The sequence below is a fragment of the Rhamphochromis sp. 'chilingali' genome, assembly GCF_963969265.1.
Source record: "Rhamphochromis sp. 'chilingali' genome assembly, chromosome: 4".
Lineage (NCBI taxonomy): Eukaryota > Metazoa > Chordata > Actinopteri > Cichliformes > Cichlidae > Rhamphochromis > Rhamphochromis sp. 'chilingali'.
The window spans coordinates 1,039,660-1,060,732 of record NC_137948.1 but is presented as its reverse complement, the minus strand read 5'-3'; the positions used below and the strand labels follow the sequence as shown (position 1 = coordinate 1,060,732).

Here is a 21,073-nt window from a genome sequence, read left to right as displayed (position 1 = left end):
GAGTGAACGTGACTTCGAGTGTTTCGATCCCACTTCAACCGTTTGGTTTCTCTCAAGTTTCAGCCACGTGAACAGATGTGTCAGCTTTTATTTTTAGATTTCTAAAAGACAACTTCCTGTCAAAGACAAACTCTTTCAACATCATATTTGTCTTCTGTACATCAGAGTTCACGTTTCTTGCCTCTAAAACATTTTATTTTCATTAAATATGGCGTCTACAGTCGGCTCCGAGGCTCTACGGTTGGTCCGTGCCGCTCGGTCAGCCGGTCTTTGATAAATCTCCAAACGACGCGGTGGCCGAGCCTCGCTTCGCCGGTTTGGCCTGAAAGAGAAAAAACGCTGAAGTCATGGTTCTAAAATCTGGTTTTTCTAAAAGCAGAAGCTGTTTGTTATTCTGCCACGCTCACGTCCTAAAGATGGAGATCGCTCCACCGTGAACGCAGCAGAAACAGACTGAAGCGCACGGAGTATCAGGTGTTCTCACCTGAGACTCGTGAGGCTTCCAGCCAATCATGTAGAGGATCTCAAAGGTGGCGGGGATGGAGCCGTCCTCACTGCCGTACATCTCTGAAACATTTCAGGCACATGAGAAAAACACAGTGACACATGAACCGCCGCGCTGTGACTAAAGCGCCAGCCTGACGCGTCACTGATGAGCAAACAGAAACACGGCGTCGGCTCTGACTGGCTTCAGTGTTTGTTCAACTATCGTTAATTACGAATAACAGTTTGTTTGTTAGCAGAGACGCAGATTCAAACCCAGAACCTTCTCACGCACGTGCTCGTGTCAACCTCATTCAAACTGAGGCCACGCCTCCACCTGTTACCTACACCGCTGCCTGTGCTCACGCTCAGAAGTGCTTTATCCCTTTAAACCCTCACCTAGCGTCAGGTTAGAGTCTAGAGCAGAGGTGTCGGACTCCAGGCCTCGAGGGCCGGCGTCCTGCAGGTTTCAGATCCCACCCTGGGTCAGCACACCTGAATCACATGATTAGTTCATTCCCAGGCCTCTGGAGAACTTCAGGACATGTTGAGGAGGTCGTTTATCCATTTAAATCAGCTGTGTTGGATCAAGGACACGTCTAAACCTGCAGGACTCCGGCCCTCGAGGCCTGGAGTTGGACCCCTGGGTTAAAGGGTGATCAGGTGTTCTTCATCCTCTGTTCCTCCTTTCAGCCCGACCGCGTCTCCTCATCCCTCCGGTTTGTACACGTGCACCTTTTCTGGCTTCCTGCTCGGACGAGGTGAACATGGAGCAGACCGATTCCCTCGCGTGCACCGGGCGGTACGAACAAAATCGGCCAGTCCACACATTTTGTGAATCTGACGCTACTAATACTCATCAGTGTATCACATGTCATTTAGCACCAATCAGACAGCAGCTCAGACTCACCTTTGTAAATCGCTGCTGCTGCTAAGATGGTGTCTCTGTGCAGCAGCGACTTCCTGTTCCACGCACAGTTGCTCTCACCCATACCTGCACACAGCACATCACGAACACTGCACTTTTAAACTTTAATCGAAAGTTTGTTCAAACTAACAGCCTCACGAATGACTTCAGATCCGAAACCGGTTCAGCGATCAAACCGCAGTGAGGTCATCAAACTGTTTTAGCTTAAACAGCGAATCCTGAAATGCTCTCTTATTCAGGCGGAGCCTCTGCCGCTCGGTTTGAAGCCTGTTTGCAGGCAAATGAAAGGAGGAATAAAAGCAGCACGTTCACTCGGGGACCTCCACGAGCCGGCGTCCTGGGACTCGGTCACCTAAAGCTCTGTGCCGACGACTCTGAGAGTCGCTGTGATCAGACTGAAGTCGTCATTTCTGGCTCTGCGCTCATCAGGTGCAGATCCTCGTTCGCTTTCCTTTGCTTCCACGTGAAGAGGGCGACTGTAGAGCCATGTTTGAATGTTGCAGCAACCACATGATTCAAACGAATGGTTCCCAGCTCGTACCTTGTAAATCCGTCATGACTTCCATGATTCCTGGATAATGAACCTGAATGTCATCGATGTCCTGGAACAAAGAGGCGGAAGGGTCAGAGGTCACCGTGAGCTGATGTAAAACATTCTGCGTGTTTAACAAATGCAGCCACGCTGACTCACCACAGTGAGCATGTTGAAGCCAGCTTGGCCCAGCAGGTTTCCCAGGTCGGTGACGGCGGTGTAGGGGGAGATGTGGGGCGAGAACCCGCCCTCCCGCTCCGTCTCGGCCAGCTGCAGGGAACAGCGCAGCTCGTAGAGCGTCTCGCCGCCCACCATCGCTCCGATGAACACCCCGTCCGGCTTCAGCACCTGGTGAATCTGAGAGGACGGCGCACAACGAAACGTTAACGGGCGAGCTGCAGTCAGTCATGGTATCGCAGCAGGTTCGTCTCACCTGTCTGAGAGCTCCGGGCAGGTCGTTGATCCAGTGCAGACTGAAAAGCATGAAGCTCAGCTGCAGTTTTAATGAGCACACATGTTGTTCATAACAAACCCTGGTCCTCTCAGTCTAGACCCACTTTATTTCATACATTTGATTTTTTTAACCTTAAAATCACTCGTTGCATTTCTGGACATAAAAATCTAACGACATGATTATCGGTTATTATTTATTCACGGTGTCCTTCAGTTCCATTAGCAACCATTTAAAAATATATGATGAATTTAATCTTTTCAAACTGTGACTGAGATAATCAGCACAAATCACATGATCAATATATTTGACTTCATTTACATTAAACAGTGTAAAAGAAACATAAACAGGCTGCAGACAGGAAGATACCGCCAACGCCGGAAACGTGCTCGTCATCTCCGAGCATGACGCTCCCTGAAGACCAACACAGAGAGACTGAGGAGGAGCTTCTTCCCGCAGGCGATACGGTCTCTCAATCACACCACCACACAATACTGACCCACACATATGGTTCTTACACACACACTGGACTTTCTGGACTTTGTTTTCACTTCATCACTTAAATCACTTTAAGCATATTTGCACTGCACAAGACATAATGTGGATCGCACAACACTGGACATTATATTCTTCATTTCCAGTTAATACTTGTACAGCTGCTGTTATTGTGTACATATTTATTTATATTTCTTCATACATCTTATATAGTTCTATATTGTGTATTTTGTTGTACAGTTATTTTATTTTCAACTTTAATTTTTATATTTTATTTTATTCCTTCCTACTTAAATTTACCCTTTTTAATTTTCATATTTATTTCCTATCCTATTCATAGTCTTTTTTGCTTTAGGTCACGAGCAGTTGTGTAAGCATTTCACTGCATATCGTACTGTGTATGACTGTGTACGTGACAAATGAAATTTGAATTTGAATTTTATTTAGGAAGTTATTAAAAAGCTGTGAAAGGCAGTGAAACAGGCACAGAGACTCAGAATAACCAAGTAAGATGTTAGAACGAGGTTCAAACTGAAAACAACCACAAAGACACACAAATTATAAAAAAGACACAAAAAACAAGAAAACATGAACCTGACATAAAACACTACTGTAGGAAACCATTAAAAAAGCTCAGACGCCATCTCGTGGCTGAAGTTGGTACTGCAGCAAACAGTCGGTCACTCAAACCTTTTCTGTGAAACGAGCTGCAGTGAAACGAGCTGCACTGAAACGAGCTGCACTGAAACGAGCTGCACTGAAACGAGCTGCAGTGAAACGAGCTCTGGTACTCACGCCAAGCTGCTCACTACCAGGTCGAAGGTGTTTTCTTTGAACGGCAGAAACTCCTCGTCAGCCAGGACGCAGTGAGTCGGGATCTCGCTCGGCCTCCTCCGTCTCTGATCAGAAAACAACATTCACATATGAAATTACAGCAGTCTGCTTCAAACTCCTGCCCCCATCTTTGATATCTGAGTACGAGTCTAAGGACCCACCAGAGACTGCTGGGAAACGTCTGTCAGGCAGAAACGCTCCACCACCTCCTGCGGGACACATCGTCAGCACAGAGCTCATCATAACAGCAGTGAAACTCGTGCAGCGCACACAGACGCAGGCAACAAACATCTGAGCTCATGTTTAACGTTCTGCTCATCTCCCGCTCTCTGGTTTTATTCTTTGACTCTGACAGCAGCTTTACATGATTCACAACTCAGAATAATCCACCTTTTTCTGATTCTGTCTGAAATGTTTTAGCTCCTGTCTCCACCTTGTGCTGATTGACCGACTCTGGGAAGCCTACAGAGGGGCAGCACCCAGAAAGCTGTGCATCTGTAGCTGTTATATGTTCAGTTTTATCTCAGTGTTTTTATTGCTGTGGTGTCGTCTCTGCAGCTGTCAAAGCTGCTGATTCTGAGTCTCATGTTCACCTAAAACCTCCTCAGACAGTCTGTGATCGCACAAATCCAAAACTATAAATAAGAGTTCCTCTATAACTTTGTTTATTTTGGTTTCCCAACCTCACAAAATGATTTCAGGTTTTCTATTTGATTGTTTTGGTGAACTACAGACAGTTTGTGGAGATGACCATATAAGGAGATCTAAACGACATCAGTTCGTTACCGAGGTAACAAAGACTCGTCTGAGGCCTTTTCTGCACACCGAGCTCGTGACTTTATGTTTATCGTGTTTAACATGAGCAACAGTGTGACGTCATAGCAGAAACAGCAGAGCTTTAGCTTGAGCTGTGCTCATCGGTTCATCTCTGATCAGGAAATCCGACCCGTCTGTAGCTGCTGAATACATGTGATCACAGCGGTGACCTCAGATCACCGATGGGTGCTGCACACACACACACACGCACGCACGCACGCACGCACGCACGCACGCGCACACACGCGCACACGCGTACACACGCGCACACACGCACACACGCACGCACACGCGCACACGCACACACTGTACTTTGCTTAAATGCTCTGCGATGTGACTTCTTCCTCCGCCGATGTCCAGCGCCAGAGGAAACGTCCTGAGGAGACAGGAAGACAAACGGTGACTGTTTTTTATCCTGTCTTCCTTCTCTCACCCCAACCAATCACAGCAGATGGCCCCGCCCCTCCCTGAGCCTGGTTCTGCTGGAGGTTTCTTCCTGTTAAAAGGGAGTTTTTCCTTCCCACTGTCGCCAAAGTGCTTGTTCACAGAGGGTCATGTGATTGTTGGGTTTTTCTCTGCATGTATTATCGTAGGTCTACCTTACAATATAAAGCGCCTGCTGTTGTGATCGTTGCTACAGAAACAAAACTGCATTGGAGTGATCTGGCTGTGTGAACGTTTCCTGCTCTTTGACCTCCTCAGATGATTTCCATGACTTTTGAAGCAGACGTGTCTCTCTGTGGTTAAACTGTGTGAAACATGGGTCCAGCTGCCTCGTCAGGAACTCACCGTGCGATGTCGTAAACCCGATCGGCCACTCGACTCCCGACCTGCAAACCAACAGCACAGGACGTCTGATCAGCGTGGCTGGGTCTGGTTGTTATAATGAAATCATTTCCCCCCCTTTAGACAAAACAACAGGAACAACGTGTGATTCATTCAGTGAGGTCATCACTGATGGTGGTGTCAAACCCAGCTGCAAATTCTGATCTCATTCTCTATGATCCAGATGTTTGATGAGGCTGAGGACCAGCTGAAGATGGACATAAGAGGGACCGCTCAGGGTCAGAGAGGCTGACCTGGTCTGAGCGTGTGCAGAGGGGGGATGGAGGATGAAGATGGAACTGCAGGGAGGCGGAGAGGAGGAAGACGAGGACATTTGTGGTGCACGTCAGTCAGGACATCTAATTGCATAACTACACGCGTGCAGAGCACACAGGAAACTCTGTTGATAAACTGTTATTTCATTTTCTGTGGAAAAACAAAATTGATCACAATTCTAACAATGGTGGCTTAAATTTGATAGATTTCAGTTCCCTAAATGATGCTTTCAAAAAAGTGGAGTAAAAGCATCTATCTGGACTTCCTCTCATCACGTGTTTTCACATTTGGGTGGCTGGACTCAAACTTTCATCAGCAGACTCTTGGATCTGTAAACATCACCGTTCTCCACAAAGATGTTATATTTGGAACATCTGTAACATCTTTACAAGAATAAATCGCCCTTCTTTGAAAACTGGTTTAATGATGGTATTCTTCAATAACACTGGCTCTTCCTTCCAGGTGTAACATCCCAGTGTCCCCACACCTGTCCAAGCCCCGCCCTGTCCTGACAGAGTCTCCATCAGGTCAGATGTGTTTCTCCTCTTGTAGATTAGGTCTCTTTATCTCTGTTCCTCCTCCCATTTCTTTCTGGACTCATGTTGTCGAGGGCGCTGATTGGATAAAGGTTTGGTCTTTGCCACAAAAAAAATCCTCCTTACTAACAAAGTGAAGGAGATTTCATTTAAGCTCATTCATAGATTTGATCCTGTCAAAGCTTCCTTCAAAAACAGAAGAGCGATACAGAAACATTTGCCTTTACTCAGCTTTTATGGAAACATATCGTTAGTTTCATCTCTGACAGCGTCTTTAGTGAGAAAGACTCTCGTGCTTTTCCCTCATCGATCAAACTCCACATCTGTAAATGTAAGCTGTCCACTCTCAGGACAGAAACAGAAAGTTTGTTCCTGTCTCAACAAGAAAGCTTTAAAAACATGAATATTTGTAATTATTTAATTATTCAGTGTGTCTGAGTCACTTTCCCCGTTTAATCTGTATTTCTGTCCGGTGTGTTTACTTATACATACTCTTGCACTGTGTTATGATTTGGAATACAGTTGTGCAGCGTGTTCTCCGTGTGTTGTGTTTGTTGTTAAAGTTTCTGTTGAAATAAAGTTGGAGAAACAAAGACACAGAAAACCGGACAGGTGTGTGGGTCGGGCTCACCTCCTGCCTCAGGTAGTCGTACTGCTGGCTGTCCTGCAGCTGGGCGGCCCAGTCCTTCTGCCTCTGCTTCATCTCCCTGCTGAACACGTTCATGCGGCCTCCGCCCGACAGCCCGGAGCGCCCGGCCCCCGGTGGCCCGGTCCCGTTGAGACCGGCCCCGGAGAGCCGGCTCCAGCCGCCCGCGGAGCTCGCAGGGAGGCCGAGCCGCAGGAGCCTCCGACACAGCCTGCCGCTCATCCCGCGGAACAAACTCACAGACACCAACACGGAGACTTCCGAGCCTCCACACCGGGTCACCTCCGAGGGGAGAGACCCAAAACCCGGACCGGCCTCAGCTGAGCTCACCGGAAACCCCGGAAACGGATCACAGCCTGAGAACGGAAGTAAAATTGAATAAAATAAGATCAAAATAAAATGACTTAAATTAAATAAAATAATATATAAACAATACAGTGATAATTAAATTAATAAGTTAATTTAATAAAATTAAATTAATTAAATTAATAAAATAATTTGCGTTTGTTGTTTGCCGTGTCACGCTGTGTTTAAACCGCGTTTCGCTCCTGTTTGTCCCACTTCGCTCGCCTTAGAGAAAGGGGCGGGGCGGAGCAGATGATGCTACAGCGTTGCAAGCTGGGTAAACACGTGTGTGAGATCGCGGAGGAGCGGACACTGTGTCGGTAAAGTTTCACCAGTTTCTAAGTTTAATTTAAAGCTCGCGTTGTTTCAGGTGTTTCAGATGTTTCAAGCATAGACGTGCTGTTTCCGGTCCTCTCAAGTGTTTCCTGTGCTCTCAGCTATCTCCGGTGTCTCCAGGTTGTAAACATGAAAACAAAGCCAGGCTGAGGTGTGCGGCGCAAACTGAGCGATGATTTCAAACCTGATCCTCTTTAAAACCTCCAAAAGTTTCAGAGGATGAAACAGACAAGAGCACAGAGAACGATTCAAAACCGTCAGATCAATAAAACGGTGAGATCGATAAGAACCGTCTGGGCGCTGCAGTCTGAGCTCATCGCGGCTCAACGACACTGATACCTGTGAGGTCATCACCGGTTGCTGCGTCGGTTCGCACACGTCTGTGATGACAGTGAGAAATAAGGGGCGTGTTTACACGCCGCTGACCTCTCGTGACCTCAGCTGGACCTCAGCTCCTGCCTCCTCGGACGATCACAGCCTGGAAGCCTGGAGCCTGTCCCAGCGCTCACACCGCGAGAGGCGGGTCCACCCGGGCAGGTCGCCGGTCTGTCAGCCGGCACCTGTAAACGCAGCATGTAGCAGGAAGCTGGAGAACTCAGAGGGAACCCAGGCAGGAGCCGGGACAACCAGCAGGTTCTAACCCAGAGCTGTGAGGCAGCCGTTCCGTCCACTGGACCGGCCTGCTGCACAGACTGTCTCCACACTGCTCCTGCACGGGGGACAAACTGTGGTCTGCCTGGAGCTCGGAGGAGGCAGGAGCGAGTCTCCGTCCTTCAGGACCAGAAGATCCAGCGGAGGTCATGAAGAAGAAGGACTGGCGCTGTACACACTGACATCACAGAGTTCATGTTGTCCACCACTGCACGTTTCTTTGCTCCGTGTCATTGTTGTTGGCATTAAAATTGTGTTTTAAAACGTGAGCGTTTTCAGTTCTACGACCTCATAAGAGCCGGTGATCGTAGTAATGAGGATTACTGAATGACCCTGAATGCCACACGTGTGTCCATCAAGAGGCTGGGGGTTGGGTTTGACGTCCGAGCAGAAACCAGCTCGGTGTGAAACGTGGTTTTTAACTGGTTTCTGTTCTGCAGGTGACGCTGGGATTTTACCGCCATGTCGTCCAAAAAACGCCCAAACGGGGACGAGCGCTTCCTCCGGGTCCAGAAGGACCCGCGGTTCTGGGAGATGCCAGAGAGGGAGCGCAAAGTCAAGATCGACAAACGCTTTCAGTCCATGTTCCACGACGAGCGCTTCAAGGTCAAGTACACGGTGGACAAGCGAGGGCGGCCCATCAACCACACCTCCGCTGAGGACCTGAAGCGCTTCTACAAACTGTCCGACTCCGAGGGGGAGGAAGCTGGCGAGGTGAAGAAGAAGAAGGACGTTGGCGGCGCCAAAGCAGAGCAGCCTAAAGGAGCAGCGAGTCTCTCTGAAGGTCAGGAGATGTTTTCATGTTAATGAACTTCTGGTAAAAACACGCCGTTACCATAGCAACACTGTGTGGATGATTGAGGGGTGTCCAGGTGACCTTTGACCCTGCTCAGGTAAGCGTGTCAGAAACGATTTGACCGTCTCTCTTCTGTTCGATGCTGATGCAGGTGTTGAAGATGATGACGAGCAGCGGTCTGCAGAGGAGGATGAAGATGACCTAAGCGTCTCTGATGAGGAGGAGGAGGAGGCGCAGAGTGACGAGGCGAGTGGATCTGATGAAGAGGAGTCGGGCCTGGATTCGGGGGACGACAGCGACAGCGGGCCGGATCTGGCCCGGGGGAAGGGCAACATCGAGACGAGCTCGGACGAAGACGACGAGGACGACGTGGGCACCATCCTGAGGAAAGAGGAAGAGGAGATCGAACACGACTGGGGGGAGCTGTGCAAAGACGCGCCGCGGAGCGACGAGGTGATGCTGTGTGCGGTAAAGGCTGAAGGTCAAAGGTTAGTCTGCGCCACCAGGAAACGTTGCTAACACGATCTCACCGCGTTAGGTGTCGGCGCGGCTCGCCGTCTGCAACATGGACTGGGACCGGCTGAAGGCCCGAGACCTGCTGGCTCTGCTCCAATCCTTCACGCCCAAAGGCGGCGCCGTGCTCTCTGTGAAGGTAAGGAGACCTGCGTGGGTTTGTCTGTGTGTGGGCGGAGCCGGGAAGTGCTGATGATCAGCACAGTGCGTGCTGGGTTATGCTTGCAGATCTACCCGTCAGAGTTTGGGGAGGAGAGGCTGAAGGCGGAGGAGAGTCAGGGACCGATGGAGCTGAAGGCGCTGCCCGACGACTCGGAGGACGACACGGAGGAGGAGAGGTAATGATGATGTCACAGAGAGGCGGGATTTAGATGCAGTTTTCAGCCAGACTTTGTTAGTCGAGCAGCTCGTGGGAAAGTTTGTGTCATGAGGCTGCGTCGGCTCTGACGGTTCGGCACCGGGGGGACGTTTGTTGGCTTTTCAACATAAAAGGTGGATTACATGAATATGCAGGCCACTTCATTAGGTACACCCTGCACTCTTAATTCTTCATGCATCAGATTCAACATCTGCTGGAGTGACATCATCATGACATCATCGCACAGGTGCTGTAGTGAGTGCAGCAAACTCATCGTGGTGTTCTAGAAACCGTCTGAGATGACCTGAGCTTTGCTGGAGCAGCGCTCCACGCCATCACAGCGGCGCCTCTGCTAGCGTTTCACTCAGGGAGCTGCTGCTCGCTGCAGATCAGCAGAAACACAACCGTGACACGTTCATGGTCTCTGAAACCTCCTTTCTTCATCAGTCGGGTCAGTTTAAACTTCAGCATGTCTGCATGCGCTGAGCTGCTGCCCTGTGATTGGCTGATCAGGTATTTGCATTAACGAGCAGATGCACAGGTGTACCTAATGAAGTGGCTGTAACTGTAACCTTATTGCTTTGAAACAAGCTGCATTTGGACACCAGTGATTCTGTGTACACTTAAAAACAGCTGTGCAGTATCAGGTGGGCGGGGCTCCCTGCTGACCTGTCAGACGGTCATGGGTGTTGTGTGCTCTCAGGGTTTACAGGGAGAAGCTGCGGGACTACCAGTTCAAGCGTCTGAAGTATTTCTACGCCGTGGCAGAGTGCGACTCGGCCCAGACGGCGGCGAAGATCTACGAGGAGTGCGACGGCTACGAGTACGAGAGCAGCTGCTCCGTCCTCGACCTGCGGTACGTCAGCAAACGGCAAACGCGCGCACGTCAGGCTCACGCTAGCTGCGCTCGGACCTGCGTGTCAGCGAGCAGACTAAAGTGACTCATGTGTTCCTGTTGATAAACTTCAGCTTTCCCCGCTTCAGTTATTCCATAATGAAGGTTTGTAGATGTAGTCGTTCCTGAATCGGACGTCTGCAGGGAAGCCAGGATCTGAGTATTTAACATTCCCCAGCTGAGCTTCCATCCATGAACTTTAGTTCAGTCAAAGGTCAGAGTGCACGCGCTGCAGGGTCACCATGATGACGCGCGCGTTAATCATCCAATAGTTACACACAGATTTGTTCCAGCTTGTTGATGAAAGCCAAACGCGTCATGTTGTTCAGCTTCAATGTCGATCATCGACTTTAGAAGCTCGTTAAAGGATCTCACGGCTTGTCCTCTTCTCCTGATACGAGCAGCTTCGTTCCCGATGACGTGAAGTTTGACGAGGAGCCCAAAGACGCGGCGACGGACGTAAACCTGTCGGCCTACACGCCCAAGCTCTTCACCTCGTCTGCGACCGCCACCTCGAAGGTAAGCGCTTCCCCGACACTCGCCATCAGAGGCGACAGGAAGAGTGTTGGCAGACTTTACAGGTGTGATGATGTCAGGCGGGTTCACCTGTGCGAATGAAGTTTGTTACTCAGAGCTGACGTCAGGGCAGGAGCTCCGTGCAGCAGGCGGTGACGTGTTTGTGTCGACCCGATCAGGTGCAGCTGACGTGGGATGAAACCGATCACGAGCGCGTGACGGCCCTAAACAGGAAGTTCAACAAAGACGAGCTGCTGGACATGGACTTCAGAGCCTACCTGGCCTCCTCCAGCGAAGAGGAGGAGGAAGGCGGTGGTGACGGAGCCTTTGAAGAGGACGTGAAGACGGCGGCAGGTGAGAAACACGAGAACATGACGGTTTTCTGACTGCTGAAATGTGAAAGCGGCGCCGAGCAGGTGTGCTGTGTTTGTGCCGGACAGACGAGCGCGTCGTGGAGGCGCAGGAGAAGAAGACAAAGAGCGAGGAGCAGATCTCCAAGTACAGAGAGCTGCTGAAAGGCATCCAGGAGAAAGAGAAGAAGGTGCAGGAGGACAAAGACATGGAGATGGAGGTCACCTGGGTGCCAGGTACGAGCACGCAGCCTCACTTCCTGCTTTCTTAACACGAGGAGAGGTCGGGCCTGAAGGCGGGGCTTGTTTTAAAAGTGTTTTTCTCCACGCCGCAGGCCTGAAGGAGACGACGGAGCAGCTGGTGAAGAAGAAGCTGGAGGCCAAAGACGTGCTGACGCCCTGGGAGGAGTTCCTGCAGAAGAAGAGAGAGAAGAAGAAGCAGAAGAAGTGTGAGAGTGAACAGGTGAGGGCGTGGCTTGCAGACGCAAACGGCGTCTTTGTTGGATGGAACGTTCCAGCTTTCGTTAGTAGCAGCATTCTTACATCACTTGATGTGGAGTCCACGATGCTCCGCTGTGAGAGCTGCTGCTTTTACTTTGACATGTCGGATCAATTTCCTGAATCGGTTTTGGAAAACCGAACATCAGCAGTTTGCCGAGTGAGGCTGACACTGCAGGCGCGCCAGATTATCTGTGATCAGCTGTAATTATAATTATAAGTAATTATAAACCAGCCCTGAGCTTCTGGTCCGGCTCCCGGATAATGCAGGTTATTGGAGCAGTTCAGACGCTGTTTGTTCTGGTTTCAGTCCAACACGTGTTGCTTACATCATCCTGAGGCTGCAGCCTGATTGGCTACTGACGAACGCCTCTGAGCCTCTTTACGCTGAGCCTGAGACGTTTGTATTCACGCCGATCATATCCAAGTGTGATGATGTCACCGACCTGTCTGATGGTTTCTCCTCATCAGGGAGCGGAGGGAGCGCTCAGCAACGACGAGCTTCCTTCAGACGTCGACCTCAGCGACCCCTTCTTCTCCGAGGAGCTCGGTGCTGCAGGTGCGTGCGTGTGTGTGTGTGTGTGTGTGTGTGTGTGCGTGTGTGCGTGCGTGTGTGTGTGTGTGTGTACGTGTGTGTGTGTGTGTGTGTGTGCGTGTGTGTTAGGGCTGGGCGATATGACCCAAAATTCATATCTCGATATTTTTTTTAAGCCATAAAGTAAGAACAAAAAGAGAGTTCTTAGTCAAAGCTGTGTCCCAGATGTCACACAGGCACTTTTATTAACATACAGCATAGATGTACATGAAAAATTACTCAAAATTAAATTATGAGCATTCATTAAATAATAATGCTCCATAAATAAAAGAAAACAAGGTTGTTTTTGTGATAAACAAAAAGCTCACAATTGTGCAGTCAAAATGTAAACTAAAAGACGCTGAGCGTAATAACAAAGACAGACAGATTTCACAGCTGCTCTGTTCCCAAGTTTTACTGCGTGACTGACAGCCTGGAGTTTGAAATCCGCTTCATAACCACGTCTCTTACAGGTGCCATTTATGGTCCTTATACACACACAGTACGGTAATATTACGTTGATGCACAGTACGTATCACTCCGCGAAGCTCCTCGGTAGCCGTAATGCGCCGACAATCTATCAAGCGGTGCAGCTCCGTAGTTTACCAAAGTCGTACTCAAACATTTTTGACAGATTGCTGAGCGCCGTGTACCACATAAAATCGGTTCGCGGCCATCAAGCACAACCAGAATTCATACATAAGGCGCACTATCAACTTTTGAGAGAATGAAAGGATTTTAGGGTTAGCGCTGTTAGCTCGTTAGCATGTTTAGCTCGTTAGCACGTTGACGCCGTCCAGCCCCACGCATGGGGCGATGCGCAGTAACTCGTTAACGGAGATTTGCCGTGTCCGTCTTGTCGCTGCCTGCACGTGAAGCGATGGGGGAGGAGGGGGAGTTGTCTTCAGTGAAGGCGAGGCGGAGTAACGTTGCGTAGAGACAAAAGTGGACGAAAGAGAGGCAAACTTGCGGCTCCACAACTATAATTATAACGTAACATAGACTATATCGATATAAAGGATATTGTCACATCTTATATCTCGTATAAAAATATATCGATATGTTTTAAAAACTCGATATATCGCCCAGCTCTAGTGTGTGTGTGTGTGTGTGTGTGCGTGCGTGTGTGTGCGTGTGTGTGCGTGTGTGTGCGTGCGTGTGCGTGCGTGTGTGCGTGTGTGTGTGTGTGCGTGTGTGTGTGTGTACGTGTGTGTGTGTGTGTGCGTGCGTGCGTGCGTGTGTGTGCGTGTGTGTGTGTGTGTGTGTGCGTGTGTGTGTGTGTACGTGTGTGTGTGTGTACGTGTGTGTGTGTGTGCGTGCGTGCGTGCGTGCGTGTGTGTGTGTGTGTGTGTGCGTGTGTGTACGTGTGTGTGTGTGTGTGTGTGTGTGCAGAGGTGGGACCAAGTCATTGTTTTGCAAGTCTCAAGTCTTTATCCTCAAGTCAAGTCTCAAGTAATGTCAGGCAAGTCAGAGTCGAGTCTCAAGTCACTGGTGTAAAAGTCCGAGTCAAGTCACAAGTCTGAAACTTTGAATTTCAAGTCCTTTCGAGTCTTTAAAAAAAAAAAACGAAAAAATAATGTTGCAGTTATGCTAAATGTAAATATTAGACCATGTAGTTTTAAAATCTGTGTTTTTCTCAACACATGACAAAATAGTGAACTTAGAAAATATACACAAATTGTGAAATTGCACCTCTTTAAAATGCAGCTCAATTAAACTTAGCTCCAAGAATAATTTTCACCGACAGTTCTGAGATACGCTGCATGTTATTCTTGGATGCGGTTGTAGGACCGGCTTTAAAATCGCATGACAAAAATATCATACACATTAAAAAAACTGCATCACCAACGTAGCCTGGACAACATTTGCTAGTTAGATGAAGTCAGCTATCTCATCGTAGCATATTTATATGCATATTTATAATCATACGGTTCTTGGAGTGAGTGCACACACTCATGAAGTTTAGTAACTTCAGGTCACTGCAACAAGTCCAGGTACAGTTTACCGCCGGATGGGTGCAGGACCTTGAAATGCACCGTGTAGAAAGTAAAGACCATCGTACGTATCATAAGTTTACCAGTCTCACAAATCGTCGTCATAAATACACATTCGTTAACCGTTTATTAATATAACCTTTGAGCTCAACGGTAATTAATTAGTAGTGGAAATAATTTCTGGTAGCATCACAGAAATGTAGCAGTGACAATAATACTGTATGCTGTAATCGTACTGGGCAATTAGTGATACAAAAAAACTGTTTTATCCTGTGAATAAAAGTATATGTTTTTGTCAGTGTACCATAATAACAGAAGCGAAACGCAATATTGTGTCAGGACAATTCACTATTTATGCACAATAAATAAAGGAGCATAGCGCCACAATTTCTGTTCAGCGCCAGACTTGCTTGTAACCTATATCACCAATTATGTTATGAAAATGACGTATTAACTACTAAAAAACACTGACCTTCGTGTAAATGCTTGGAGCAGACTAACCTGTGAGCTGGAGTGTTCTGGGACGTTATATTTGATCTTTGAATGGCTGCAATCCAGGCCATCCGTCGCCTCTTTGTCACTTCGGAAACATGGCTCGAACAATTTCTCTTCCACGACGTAATCCGATAACAACCGATCTCTTTACCCGTCGGCTTCCCGTGGCTGTCATGCGACCGGCTATTGCAGTTAATAATACAACAGCTTCTTGACATTTTTGTGTTTCTTTTTATCGCTGTATAACTGATTTTAATTGAAAGCCTGCGTGCGCTAGTACCGCTTGCCACGAGTTCCCAGAATCCTTTGCGGTTCTACCCGTGAATGACGTCACATTTTCAATCTCTATATAATATGCGTGTTAAATTTTATATTTGGGGTAAAATATCAAGTCTTTTCAAGTAAACCGGTTCAAGTCCAATTCAAGTCCCAAGTCATTGGTGTAAAAGTCCAAGTCAAGTCACAAGTCTTAGAACATTTTTTCAAGTCAAGTCTAAAGTCATAAAATTAATGACTCGAGTCTGACTCGAGTCCACACCTCTGTGTGTGTGTGTGTGTGTGCACGTGTGTGTGTGTGTGTGTGTGTGTGTCCACCAACAGAGCTTCAGGGTCTCTGATTTTGTCTCTGCAGACATGAAGAAGAAACAGAAAGGGAAGAAAAAGAAGAAGCAGGAGGAAGAGCGACGGACGGCCGAGGAGGAGGAGGAGCTGCAGAAACAGAAGGTCAGAGGTCGCGGCTCGGCCGGGCCGGTTCTGGATCTGATCGTTTCGGCCTGTCCCACGTAAACTGTGTGTGTGTTTCCAGGCTCAGATGGCTCTGCTGATGGACGACGACGACAAACACAAACACTTCAACTACGACAAGATCGTGGAGCAGCAGAACCTGAGCAAGAAGAAGAGGAAGAAGCTGCTGAAGAAAGGGGAGGAGCTGCCGGAGGACGACCACTTCCAGGTGAGCATACTCTCAATGGCTGCCGGCTGAAAACTGTAGCGAGGCGCCAGCTTAACCTTTGACCTCTGTGGTTCTGTGGTCGCCTGAACTGAACAGGATTCAAATGAAAGCGAACAACGTGCTGCTGTGAACACGAGGCCGAGAACAGCTGAACTCACAGCTGAGCTGATGAGCTGCAGTGATCCAGGCTCGCTGTTGGCCACAGTAGGAGTTCAACAACATTCAGGCTCCCTGCTTTTACAGACAATAGGGCTTTGGAGTTGACGTCGCGCCGCAGTGCATTGTGGGATTGCGGCGCCATGTCAGAAGGCCACAAATCAAAACAAACACACTGTGTTGGAAGCAGGAGCGTCAGAACCTTAAAACCAGCGCAAGAGACAAAGGGCTGTATCGGGACCGGACGCCAAGAGACAGTAACTGGAAGAAAAACGGCGTGCATCGGTAATGTGGACCCGTCTGAAAAAAGGCAGTGGAGCGGAAACCCGGGCAGCCTACCGCCGTTGTCCTATCCCCATATTTTCGCGTGCCTTGTCTGTGGAGTCGGCGCATACACGGCGCACATCTGATTCACAAACGGTTGGGTACGAGATTTGGCCGTTGTGAGTGCGTTGACCATGTGACCAGGATACAGCCAGAGGTCGCTCATAACATTAACTTCTCCTCAGCAACTCTAGATGAACGATCCACGAGCGATGCCAGCTGTTCTTGCTAAGTAACAGACTTTTCTTTTCTGTTTTACTGAAACCGCTTCACAGAAAGTACAATTATTTACAATGAACTGTAAACGCAACACAGCAGTTTTATGAATATTCAACAAGAGCAAGTGTCATTGGCCCTGGTTTGACAACCACACTGGGCACATGTTCACCAAAACACAGCAAACCTTCACAACCTCATCAAGCAGCGCTGTGTGCCGGTCAGTCAGCTCGTGCCCCGTGGGCAGCGTTGGAGCCCAGTCTGGCTTTGTTACACCCACGCTCATATGCTGGTTTGCCTGCAATAATGCCAAATAATAAGCTACTCCGTCAACACGACGTGGCTCTGCAGCATCCCACATTAGGATGTTTTATCTAATGACCTATGACCTCAGCGCATTCAAAATAACACTAAAAGCCTGTTAAGAGACCTATGAATTTATTTAGAAGTCAGCGGAAAGAAAATGCCGCGAGCAAACCAACAAAAAACGAGGGATGGCAGAGAAGTCGATATCCGCTCGTGTGAGCGCTGCAATCCAAGCCTGACGTCTTCGTTTAGTAATATCGGATACGTGAGAAAACTCCCGTTGCCTCCAGGAGGGGAAACGATGGAAAGAGAGGCGATTTTCCAGCTTCTTGCCTTCACGATCGCGTGATCTAACGTTGCAACCGACAACACAGGACGTACGAACCATACAGTGGGGCAAAAAAGTATTTAGTCAGCCACCGATTGTGCAAGTTCCCCCACCTAAAATGATGACAGAGGTCAGTAATTTGCACCAGAGGTACACTTCAACTGTGAGAGACAGAATGTGAAAAAAAATCCATGAATCCACATGGTAGGATTTGTAAAGAATTTATTCGTAAATCAGGGTGGAAAATAAGTATTTGGTCACCTCAAACAAGGAAAATCTCTGGCTCTCACAGACCTGTAACGTCTTCTGTAAGAAGCTTTTCTGTCCCCCACTCGTTACCTGTATGAATGGCACCTGTTTGAACTCATCATCTGTATAAAAGACACCTGTCCACAGCCTCAAACAGTCAGACTCCAAACTCCGCCATGGCCAAGACCAAAGAGCTTTCGAAGGACACCAGGAAAAGTATTGTAGACCTGCACCAGACTGGGAAGAGTGAATCTACAATAGGCAAGCAGCTTGGTGTGAAAAAATCAACTGTGGGAGCAATCATCAGAAAATGGAAGACATACAAGACCACTGATAATCTCCCACGATCTGGGGCTCCACGCAAGATCTCATCCCGTGGGGTCAAAATGATCATGAGAACGGTGAGCAAAGATCCCAGAACCACACGGGGGGACCTGGTGAATGACCTGCAGAGAGCTGGGACCAAAGTAACAAAGGTCACCATCAGTAACACACTACAACGGCAGGGAATCAAATCCCGCAGTGCCAGACGTGTTCCGCTGCTGAAGATGAAACCAAAGTAGAACTTTTTGGTATAAACTCAACTCGTCGTGTTTGGAGGAAGAAGAATACTGAGTTGCATCCCAAGAACACCATACCTACTGTGAAGCATGGGGGTGGAAACATCATGCTATGGGGCTGTTTTTCTGCCAAGGGGACAGGACGACTGATCCGTGTTAAGGACAGAATGAATGGGGCCATGTATCGTGAGATTTTGAGCCAAAACCTCCTTCCATCAGTGAGAACTTTGAAGATGAAACGAGGCTGGGTCTTCCAACATGACAATGATCCAAAACACACCGCCCGGGCAACAAAGGAGTGGCTCCGTAAGAAGCATTTGAAAGTCCTGGAGTGGCCTAGCCAGTCTCCAGACCTCAACCCCATAGAAAATCTGTGGCGGGAGTTGAAAGTCCGTGTTGCTCGGCGACAGCCCCAAAACATCACTGCTCTCGAGAAGATCTGCATGGAGGAATGGGCCAAAATACCAGCTACTGTGTGTGCAAACCTGGTAAAGACCTATAGTAAACGTTTGACCTCTGTTATTGCCAACAAAGGTTATGTTACAAAGTATTGAGTTGTATTTTTGTTATTGACCAAATACTTATTTTCCACCCTGATTTACGAATAAATTCTTTACAAATCCTACCATGTGGATTCATGGATTTTTTTTTTTTCACATTCTGTCTCTCACAGTTGAAGTGTACCTCTGGTGCAAATTACTGACCTCTGTCATCATTTTAGGTGGGGGAACTTGCACAATCGGTGGCTGACTAAATACTTTTTTGCCCCACTGTAGCTGACGCTCCTTGCGCTTCGTTTGGCCTACTGTTGTGGCGGGAGGGGGCGTGGTTAATCATAAATAAATGATTAACCTTAGTGATTAAGTTTGAGTGCAGTGATGGAGTTATTCTGCATGTAGCATTGGGTGGGTGGGGGTGATGGAGGTCACGCTCGGGGCAAACGGCCGCTCCTCAGTCTGTTTGGCAGGATTGGTTGGTCTGCATCGTTTGGCTGATGGCAGCAGGTCACATGATGTGACCGCAGTGGGAAACGATGGCGCTGACCTTCAGACCCGTCTGGGCCAATCCAGGCTCAGGTGTGCGTGAAACTGACCTTACGATACACCTGGAGCTAAATGTCCCGTCTCTCCCTCTCTGCAGGTGGACGTTAAAGACCCTCGTTTCCAGGCCATGTTCACCTCCCATCTCTTCAACCTGGACCCCTCCCACCCCAGCTACAAGAAGACCAAAGCCACGCAGAGCATCGTAGCCGAGAAGCAGCGCCGGCGGGAGGAGCAGCAGCGGCGCCTGGAGGGCGCTCAGGAGGTCACGCCCACGCAGGCGGAGAGCGACAGGAAAAGTCGGGAAGCAGAGTCTGACGCTCGGGCGACAACGACGCAGATGGACCCGAGTCTGTCGCTGCTCGTCAGATCCATCAAAAGCAAAACGCAGCAGTTTCAGGCTCGCAAGAAGCAGAAGCTGCTGTAGCTCCAGACGTTAGCCACGTCCATCAGGCGCCGATCACGCAGGATCTACTTCCTGGACTGCCCTCGGGTTTTGTGTTAATATGTTTGTGTGCAGCGGGATCCTGACAGCAGCACGAACGTGGAAAAGTTTTATTATTGATGTTTCACAGAACTGAGATTAAAAGGATTAAAAACACAGAGTCGTTCGTCTGGATCGCTCCTTCGCTATAATGCTGTAATATCGTTCTGTTCAGGCAGGCCGCGGGCAGCTGCAGCCGCCAGCGTCGCATCCACCCGTCAGTCAAAGAGGCCACGCCTCTAATCAGCAAGCTTTAATGCAGCCTTGCATCCTGGCCGAGGGTTAATAATCCGTACAAAACCCATCAGCCGAGTTTCCAGGGAAAGGTGATGATTGGCTGAGAATGAGCAACAGTCACATCATGTTAAACGACTGACAGAATCAGGCCTTTCTGTAAACATCAGACGAGATCAGAGTTCAGATCTGCCCACGCTGAAAACAGGTGACAGCTGCTGCTGTGTCACGGACACGTCACCGACGCTTCCTTTATCCCCACCAGAATGTTTAGTCATCCCAGAGGAAGTGTTGTGGTCACACTCACTCCAATAAACACAGTAACACACACAACTAATAAAACAATACAGTTTATTACAAACTTACAAAGAAATATATCAATTATAAGCATCCAGATGATTACAGAGAAACTGTTATTTCCACTGTGGAGGACGTGCTGCAGGCTGCGACTGCTGCACTGTGTGCTGCGCATTAGATGGAGGAGTTGTGCAGAGATCCATTTATGTAGCCGTGTGTGTGACAGAATGCAGACATCTAGCTTTTGAACATATTCCAACCCCCCAAAAAAGACAAATTATGGAATTTTCTGCAACTGAATATTTCATTAATTTTGGTTGGTCTTCCTTGAGTTTGGCCTCATTGGCTCAGTGGGCATTATAACCTACAACTCTTGCACCAATTTTGAACATAACAATGAAGCTGAAAAAATGTAGTTGTTCACCAGCATCGCAATTCCATTACTTTTTATCCTGGCTTACCTTGGTGTGGTTTGCAGAGTGCTTCAGAAAGATGAGGAAATCTGTTTCTTGCACCCATCCTGATTTATTTCCACTACCAGTACTTCCTACTGGTCCATCTCTGACACAGTGGTCTGCATAATGTATGTGTGGGAACACAAACAGTGGAGGAATTGTGTTGCCAATGGCATTAACCACATATACAAAAGCGACCAGTGAACCTCTCTCTGCTGATGTCGTTGCCCCAACTTGTTTAATATAAGTTAAAGTAATAGTGTGGTAAGTTTTAACATCTGCGTTATTGTTACAACTGACCCAGACTCCTATAGCCATGAACTCGCTAA

The 21,073-nt window shown here is 48.4% G+C and overlaps 2 protein-coding genes across 3 annotated transcripts; one reads left to right on the top strand and one right to left on the bottom strand.

The window, feature by feature from the left end:
- Window positions 1-123: 123 nt before the first annotated feature.
- ndufaf5 (NADH:ubiquinone oxidoreductase complex assembly factor 5) lies at window positions 124-7,176 on the bottom strand. The gene is made up of 11 exons (XM_080879448.1): window positions 6,808-7,176; window positions 5,329-5,369; window positions 4,852-4,915; window positions 3,885-3,932; window positions 3,685-3,788; window positions 2,377-2,416; window positions 2,103-2,300; window positions 1,953-2,013; window positions 1,394-1,477; window positions 485-567; window positions 124-322 (listed from the first exon to the last, which is right to left on the bottom strand). The coding sequence occupies exons 1-11, from the start codon at window positions 7,042-7,044 to the stop codon at window positions 260-262; spliced, it is 1,023 nt and encodes a 340-aa protein (XP_080735574.1). The 5' UTR covers window positions 7,045-7,176; the 3' UTR covers window positions 124-259.
- A 195-nt stretch (window positions 7,177-7,371) lies between these two features.
- On the top strand, window positions 7,372-19,901 carry esf1 (ESF1, nucleolar pre-rRNA processing protein, homolog). Of its 2 annotated transcripts, none has more exons than XM_080879443.1 (14): window positions 7,372-7,487; window positions 8,595-8,938; window positions 9,102-9,403; window positions 9,489-9,602; window positions 9,692-9,801; window positions 10,525-10,677; window positions 11,121-11,235; window positions 11,412-11,586; window positions 11,673-11,819; window positions 11,918-12,045; window positions 12,552-12,639; window positions 15,775-15,866; window positions 15,949-16,095; window positions 19,375-19,901. In XM_080879443.1, the coding sequence occupies exons 2-14, from the start codon at window positions 8,617-8,619 to the stop codon at window positions 19,699-19,701; spliced, it is 2,220 nt and encodes a 739-aa protein (XP_080735569.1). In that variant the 5' UTR covers window positions 7,372-7,487; window positions 8,595-8,616; the 3' UTR covers window positions 19,702-19,901. The 2 variants fall into 2 exon arrangements, with proteins under 2 accessions (XP_080735569.1, XP_080735570.1); XM_080879444.1 differs by having other exon boundaries at window positions 7,424-7,483.
- Window positions 19,902-21,073: the final 1,172 nt, after the last annotated feature.